The sequence below is a fragment of the Carya illinoinensis genome, chromosome 9, assembly GCF_018687715.1.
Source record: "Carya illinoinensis cultivar Pawnee chromosome 9, C.illinoinensisPawnee_v1, whole genome shotgun sequence".
Taxonomy (NCBI): Eukaryota; Viridiplantae; Streptophyta; class Magnoliopsida; order Fagales; family Juglandaceae; genus Carya; species Carya illinoinensis.
Genome location: NC_056760.1, coordinates 43,676,483 through 43,685,372, shown reverse-complemented (window position 1 = coordinate 43,685,372; position 8,890 = coordinate 43,676,483). Strand labels below are relative to the sequence as shown.

The window sequence follows — 8,890 nt, the reverse complement described above, 5'->3', positions numbered from 1 at the left end:
TATTTAGGACGGTGACACAAATCATTGTTAGTGGTATTAGAGCATATAAAGATATCGAACCTGTAAGAATGAAAACGTAATTTTCTAGGTGGCCAAAGGATTTTGCCTTATGAAAGGGTTCAAATCATTGTTAGTTTACTTGATTGAACAAGAAGAAAATCCATCACTATCAGAGTTGGCCACTGTACAAATTTTCCTATTGGAATTTATCATACCGATGCCATCAAACTTGAGTGGTATTGCAGATATATAGAGGGGCGTACAAGCTAGCATCACCTTCAATTCCATGGTAAATACATTGTACATGTGAGGTTGGGAATGGAAAAGGTTGCTGGGACTGCAGTAGAAAGAGCAGCAGAGGGAGGAAGCATATGCTGAAGGTTAGGAGGGCCTAAAGAAATCTCCATGGTCATGTGAGGAGAGAGAGAGAGAGAGAGAGAGAGAGAGAGAGAGAGAGAGAGAGAGAGAGAGAGAGAGAGAGATGCAACCAGTTAGTGTTATTGTCATTGCTGTTATAGTTAATATCATAATTTTCTAGGATTTAATCCTCTCTCAATGTACTAATTTTCCCACTAAGTAGAGATTTTGGGCAAGTTTCTTTCGCGGGGAGGCAACTCAATCATTGGGAAAGAAATAAACTAATCATACTATCATGTATATACTTCTTGGCCTCCGTGTTGAAATTGGGTCTTTTGTTTGTTACCTTCAGCATTGATTGGTATATATCTAAGCACTCATCTAAACACTCGCAAATGGAATTATGCTCTCTCTTTATGAAAAGATTTCTAAAGAGAACACGTCAATTTCCTTTAAACTACTTGCTCAAAAAAAAGTTCCTTCAAACAAAACGAAAGGAACGAGTTGTAGAAAGCAATGCTGGGCATCCTTTATGCAAGAAATACTAAAACATGCTGGGTAATTAGATGAGTGCTTAGATGGCTTAGGAATTTCCAATCACTACAGCAAAAATCGATTCTTTTCGTTTTTGTTTTTTTAAAATTGAGTTTTGTTGGCCTGGGAGTTCCTAACAAGACTCGGCATTTCTTGATAAGTGCAAGGAACTCAGTTTTTGTCAAGAAATACAAAGCCGAGTGCAAGGTACTCAGCTTTTGTTGTTGGCTTAAAACTCAAAGAAAAACTCGTCTGAGTGCTGGCTTAGGAAATTCTTTGTGGCAAGAAATACTTAAAAAGCAACCAATGTTGGGTATTGATCTACACTCAAAAGTGTAATCTTCACACACTGGTTATCATATTCAAACTAAACCTATGGGTTTAGTTGGAATATGATAAGTATGATATCACGATAAGTATAATATCACACACTGGTTATCATATTCACACACTGGCCACCACCATTAATGTCTCATCGTAAATATCATGATAAGTATAATATATGTTACCATGGGGTCCCATGACTTTAGAACCTCCACTACAACCATATTTATCAAGTCCAACACTACCCAATGACCAAAAACCCCCTAATCACTCCTCAAACTTACACACGCTTGCCCATTAAGCTTGGCTTTCCTTCTTCATATATATGAAACAAAGAAATTCAAATAAGAATTTAAGAAAAATAAATGGCCATCACTGTAAACCACAATAATCTTCCATTTTCAAAAATAAAAACAAAAAAATGAAAACACTAGCACTGAATAAAAATAAAAATAAATAAGATCATTAGATCAGATTGAACGAGAACACAATCAATCGAAAAGAATTTGATCTTTCACAATAAGCCTTCTGTCTCTCCATCTGTCCCTCTCTCTCTCTCTCTCTCTCTCTCTCTCTCTCTCTCTCTCTAAGGTCGAGAGAAATTCCCCATCTCTGTGAGATATCAAACAACATTAAATTCTAACATCTTGTAACCAATACCCAAATTACTTGCCCCATCCTAACATACCGATTCTAAAAATAAAAACAACTCCAATTTTTATATTTTTCGCTAAACAAATGATCACCACAAAATAAACGACACCACCACCACCACCACCACCAACAACAATAGAAATAAAGGAGCACAACAGAAATAATCTATTTTAAACTAAAATCTAAAATGAAAATCCGAGGCCAGAAATATGCGGGACCCAATCCAACCCAATTGTGAAAATTCAAAAATGAAAATCAAACAACATCAAAAAATGGAAATTAATTATCTAACATAGGCTCTCCGAAGTAAATAGAATCAGAAATTAAGAAAAAAGAACGAAAGTGTGTACCAGCAACTAGAACAAAGAAGAACAACTGAGAAACACTGTGAACGAGAGAAATGTTTTCTTGGCACCCCATTCTAAAATCTCTGTGATCGATGCTAAAGAGCCACGACAGAGGACTTTGTCCTCCACCCCTCCCATCAACCGGCCAAAACATCCACTCAATTGACAACGTCACACAACGAAACTATAGAACCAACCAGATGCATGGAAACCAACGAACAAGAACACAATTCGGCACCCAAACAACCAAATAAAAAATGGAAGCAAAGGAGGAACATAAAAAAAACAGATTCATATTCGGTCAAGCAAGGATGAGACTACACTATAGGTACAAAAAAAGAACAAAACATGACTCGGTCACAGAGGGCGTAAACGTAAGAGATAAGACAACTTGGTCAGGCAACACATGGTAGGGACCAAACAAAGAACATAAGACTCAAGGGCACAACTATAATAAGAGTCGATCACATAGGGGCATCAACAAAACAAAAAGTGTCAAAACAAAAATACCATTCATTCCTGTTCATATGTCGATAGCGGCTTTTATGGTATAAGAGATATATACACATAAACATATACACACACGAGATGTTGCAACTAAATTAGGTTTCTAGCTACTCATGTCATCATGATAGATAGGGTTGTGCATACGGATAGGGATCCAAGAATACGTACTCAGATTTTTATAACCGGATGGATATCCGGTTGGATAAAACTGGTTAATTACAACTTGGATAAGTATATAGTTTTACAACCGGATACCCGGATTGTAATTGGTATCCATTTTTAACTCAAACCTTTTTTTAACTCTAGTTTTTGTACATACAAAACGACATTGTTTTGCATGTACATGTCATTTTGTATGTACAAAAGCGACATCATTTTGAAACTTAAAAACTCCCGGTAATGAATAATTGGTTAAATAACTAGATTCAGGCGTGTCCAATCCGAGCAATTATTTCCAAATTTCGGACTGGATTGGAAAAAAATCGGATTTGGATGCACAACCCTAATGATAGAGACCGTGTGAAATAATATGATTATTTTTTATTTAAAAAAATTAATTTTGTTTTTTGCCAACTTGCAGTGAAATCGGATAATCATTGTATTTCTGTTAATGATAGTACTATATATATAACGTGGGAAAATGAATTCTAATCCCACTTCAAGTACGTTGATCGAAGCCGTCAGCGTCCCAATTAAGAGTAGTCCTTGCAAAGAGTACTTGGCAAAAGATGAGGCTGATGATGTTGATCGGAAAGCAAAAAACGTTAAAGTTCGGAAAGGTCACGTAATGTTGTACGTGGGCAAAGAGAAGAGGAGGTATGAGGTTCCATTGAAATGCCTGTCGCTTCCATCTTTCAGGCCAAAAAATGATGTTCCAGTCACTAACTATTGATCTTGATATTAACATCGACGGGCCAATCCTGCTTTCATGCGGTACCGACGTGTTCGATCGGTTTCTGAGCATGGCCAAGGCCTCCACTCATCCAAGTCCTGCATGTCGATTTGTAAATTTGGGTTTTTGATTTCTTTTGTTTCTTCTGGATTTTCAAGATCCTTTCATGATTTAATTAATGTTAGTTTCGATTCTTAGCTAGCATTGATTAATTTTGTTCTTTTATTTGTATAAACTTATCGCTTTTTCCAAAAGTTTTTTAAACTAAGGAGAAGATACAGATACAATTATTTGTATTATATTTAAAACAGATTAATTCAGTTGTTAATTATTTGGGGGTCTCGACAGGGGTCCTATATATATATATATACATATATGTAACTTATAATCGAATTCCAGTTCAGAGAAGTAGCGTACGTTATTTGATTTCAATTTGTGTATGAGATAATGGAAGGTACTTGATTCTGTACGTAGTTTATTCTGTCGTTGTTGGGAAGTTTCAATTTTGTTCTTTTCGTTTTCCCTCTCCTATGCTTGACCATTTTTCCTTTTTCCTGGCTGATCACGACAATGTCAGAGAACAAGCGCTAATTTACATATATTGATTCTGTCATTGTTTGAGAGGGAAAATTCAATTGTAAGGAGTAATTAGCATGGAAATAGGATAATTAAATTAAAATGAGAGACTCTCGAGGAAATATGTTCTCTGCCTTCTAAAATTACTTTGATCACCCCTCGACATAAACTATCATACTCAGATTGAAATCTAAAAAAAAACAAAAGCAACTGCTGCGTGCTTTTAAAAAACCCTTGACTTGAGATCTGTGAAAAGAGTACGAAGCGAATACAATCACCTAGGCCAGTTTAAAATTAGTTGTACAAAAAGTTAATCTCACTGCTTAATTTGTAACTACTTACCAACCATTGGGGGACTTCAATTTCGCTCACCAGCTTTGATGGATTAGATTGATCCTCGAGGAGAAAGATATACTATGCATGGAAATAAGTGTACTTGTGCTTGCTGGCTATATCTTCCTCAATAAATCCCTCTTTACTTCTTTAAGATGATTAATTTGAACTTATGGATGCTGCATCGGCACTTTTAGGGTTTGCATTATTCAACCTTTGCCACTTCTCCTCCGGGTATGCTGCTTTCTGCAACAGTTTCCCTTACAAACCTGGAAAGAATAGAAAATCCCATTCTTAAGAAGACTGAAAATAACAATAATCACATTGACACTACAATGCTAATACAACGTCTTTATAGGATAGCCCAAATTTAAGTCCTTATGTTCATATTTGATAAATAGGTGAGTGACTTAAGGTTTGCCATGGTAAGTAGAGCAAAAGGAATACCTTGCTAGTTTGTCCCGTGATGATTGCAAGATGTAGATTGACAGAATAAACGACAGCACAAGCCCTGGTTTATGCATTTGGATTTTTATTAGCAATTCTGAGAATAAAGTGCATACATTTTTACAACTTGCCAACTCATGAAGATTGTGCTGTTTGAAAGTTGGTCCAAATTTCTAATTGAGTTAAATCCCTCAACCAGAAATCATATATACTGGCATTTATTTTAGGGTTTGATCGCATGCAGGCTTGTATACTAAAGAATCTGGAAAGACAAGCTTGTAGACCACCAAAAACATCTAATCATATCAAATAGAATCTGGAGAGGCAAGCTTGTAGACCACCAAAAACATCTAATCATATCAAATAACCAGTGTATAGAAAAAGAAAAACATATTAGTAGCAATGCATCGCACACTCTAAACAACTGATCTAGTTCCTAATTCAAAATAAATTTTACCTGACCCAAGCAAAGCATAGAATCCAGAAGTAACATCTATATCTGATTCCTCCTTCCTGTAATATGTCAGAATAAAGACTTAAGAGAAACCTTTTATAATCTGCAGGAAACTGACAGCTAGACTTCCAAGATGTTCATCATTTTTTTTTTTTTTTCAGTAAATAAGAGCTTTATTAAAAATAGGCATAGCCAAGTACACGGAATATATACAAGAGCAACACCTATACATGAGTTTCTAAAGATACAAGGAAATCATGTACGTTCATGCCATTAAAGTCTATTGCAATCAACCAAAGGAATAAAGTCTATTACAATCGGCCAAGATCTTCATCATACACTGGCTTCAATCGTGAACAAGCAATTATATGCCCTTTTGTTTCAGAAAAGAAGAAAATACAATTTGACCAAGCCTTGAAACATATTGCACAGCTCCAATAATTTGTGAATATGGCAAATACAAAGTCTCAAAATTTTTAAATATAACACTCATATATAAGTAACACTGGCTAAAGCAGATTCGACCAAGATTACTAAGATCTTATCCAACAATTTTTTCTTTCAGATAGCAGCACTTTATACACTAACATTTTCAAAAACAGCATTTACGCTGATTTGAGTAATTCACCACTACCAAAAAGAAAAGAAAAGAAAAAACAGAACAACTCGCCAAAAGAAAATGCCATGAGTGATTCAGCTCAGTTCTCCCACAATTGGCGGGGATTCATGACCAATACCAACTCATTGGAAAGATCCACTAAACACAAGAAATAATATATGGTACATTTTACCCAAATGCTCAACTTAAGTCCAGAGAAACTGAGGAAAGCAAACAATTCCAAGTTTAATGGCACAAGAGCCAAAAACATCGCAAACCTAGTGACCAATAAATAAAACGGTAATACATGTAATGTTGGTATACTAACCATGTGTATCTAACAAGCACATGCTTTGGCCAATGTTGAGGATCCCAGAACTGTTTAGGAATGTGTGGATGGGTTTCAACATCTGTTAAAGACACAGATATTTAAACCCAATATTAAACTCCACAAAGATGAGCAAAATGAACCCTTAGGATGTACTCAAACACAGCATGATATTCTTGCGTCAGGCAGGATAATTTTATATTAGAATTCACAAGTTTGAGGACGCTACAGTACACAATTAAGTATTTGAAAATCAATCTTTTGGCAGCATTTCTTCTACCTCATATGATGCATATCCTTTGCTAATTCTTAAGACTTGACCTAAATGTTATAAGTTCGAGATTCTCTCTTACCCATTAAAGCATAAAAGAATAGAAAAGGGCAATAACAAACATGGGAGACAGTGATCCAAAATAGTACCAGACAATGTTTCATGGATCACATTTGGGAGTACTCATACAAAATTATTCAACATAAAAATGGTCATCTTGAAGACAGGGTCACTAGAATTTCATCCCAACATAATTCTAAGGCAAATCAAAAGGTACAAGACAACTTTCAGCAAGATATAACAAATCAAAGTGTACTTTGAAATTTAAATAAGAAACATTCAAAATTATTAGCAGAAAGATGTCCAAAAACTGCTCTCTTTTTCAGTCTAGGTAGTTTTTGACTTAACCTGGGCCCTAAAGGCACAGCAGAATAGTGAATCATAATGCCAAGTAAAAAATATTCACCCAAAGCTTGTATTGGGTACCAAGCTCTATAAAAAAAACCAACAATAACGTCTTGTTATTTTCAAAGCACTGACTTATTTATAAGACAATAGCCACCACTGGCCCACCAGACTTATTCAACCTCAGAAATCATAAAGACATAATCAAAAAAGATAGTCAGGCTATAGAACACAACACTTTGAGAAACAACTAATTATATGCACATTTTTAATAGAAACAATCAAAATTATTAGGATTCAATCATAAATGAGAAATAAAAATTTTTTCACGAGTTTTTGTTAGTTAGCAAACTTAAATAGAGGAAGACACAATAACTAGGGACATCTCATTTGTTTTTATAAGTAATATATAACGAAATCTCATGATAAGTAACTATGCCTAAATCCATACAATGGTGAGGCATATCCACAACTTTGGCCGTGATGCCATGCAAATCGCTTCCTGAGTACCTCTGCATTAGATACAAGTTGATAAGTAGCAGGAATTTGTTAGAGTTCGTACAAATCCTAAACATTAAGTTTTATAAAACGGTTTAAATTCTTCTATATCAGCATACAACTTCTTGAGGTACAATGAAATATTCTCTAAACCAGTAAATAGCTAGAATGGAAAAACCTGATCTATTTTATTAAATTTTGATTAGTGATGTCTCAGAATTCTACCTTAAAGTTATCGATAAAAACAAAAAACAATTCTACCGTAAAGTTGTCATGAAAAATCTAGAGGATCTTGATCTTATTTCCATTACAGCTTCTTAAACAGTCACCATCTATAAGATGCTCAAAAAGACGTCATAGTAAAAAAGTGCTGATTTAACTAGAGTAAATTCTCACCAGATGCACATCGATCATAGGAACCTCAGAACTCTTACGATTTACCACAAGAAGCCATGGAATCAGAAACTTTTCTCTTCCAACTTGAAATGATCTGCACGCGAAATTATACTTTTATGAACGTAAATTCCCGCATCGGTTAAGAATAACAAAAACCAAAAAATAAAAACCCAGAAAGCCTATTAATTTTCTCACATTTTGTACGGATCAGCTCCAGTGTAACCAACCGGCTTCTGTAACGGAATCAAAACCTACGCAGCATACAAGACAACGTAACATTTCAAAATACCGAATTATGAGTCCAACAATAAAATAGGAAACCCTAAATGAAAAAAATTCGAACGGTACCTCACGATTAACAGCGAAGGTTGGGCAATGTCGACCAATCACATCTTGCCACACGGTCCTCGACTGAAATCAGAAATACGTGGATGCATTGAGCATTAAATTGGATAAAAAAACCATATATAACATATATATGATCATAAGGATGTATTGATGGGGTGGGGGGCTAAGAGTACTTACAGAGTGGTATTGACCCATCTTGTTCATGGGAACGATGTCTCCGGGCCTGTACGCAACGGAGATCGATGACAGTGACAGTGAAAGTAACAAAAACAACGACAATACCAGTGCTTTTCGTCCATTTCCGGCCATTCTGCAACTTCTCCACTAACACCTACCGAGGTTCCCCACTCGATTTTCTCGAATTGTCTTGCAAACGTAGCCTACTAGTTTTGGGTCGCGTGACCCGTGGACAGTCTCGGGATCTAATAGTCTTCCTATCCAAGCGGGCCAGCCCAGACCTTGCTCATCACTTCTCAGCCCTAAAACTTCCCATTTTCCTAATCTCTTCTTTTTATTTTATTTTTTAGGAAGTGAATTTATTTGGTTGGTCCTTTTATGTATGGCTACTCATTGTCCCTTTTAAAATTATCTCCTTATCATTTTATAATATAATATTAAATG

General features: G+C 35.5%; 1 protein-coding gene across 1 annotated transcript; it reads right to left on the bottom strand.

Moving 5' to 3' along the window:
• Positions 1 to 4,402: 4,402 nt before the first annotated feature.
• Positions 4,403 to 8,679, bottom strand: LOC122277408. The gene is made up of 9 exons (XM_043087377.1): positions 8,447 to 8,679; positions 8,270 to 8,332; positions 8,117 to 8,172; positions 7,922 to 8,015; positions 7,479 to 7,539; positions 6,352 to 6,433; positions 5,429 to 5,484; positions 4,972 to 5,035; positions 4,403 to 4,793 (listed from the first exon to the last, which is right to left on the bottom strand). The coding sequence occupies exons 1-9, from the start codon at positions 8,576 to 8,578 to the stop codon at positions 4,730 to 4,732; spliced, it is 672 nt and encodes a 223-aa protein (XP_042943311.1). The 5' UTR covers positions 8,579 to 8,679; the 3' UTR covers positions 4,403 to 4,729.
• Positions 8,680 to 8,890: the final 211 nt, after the last annotated feature.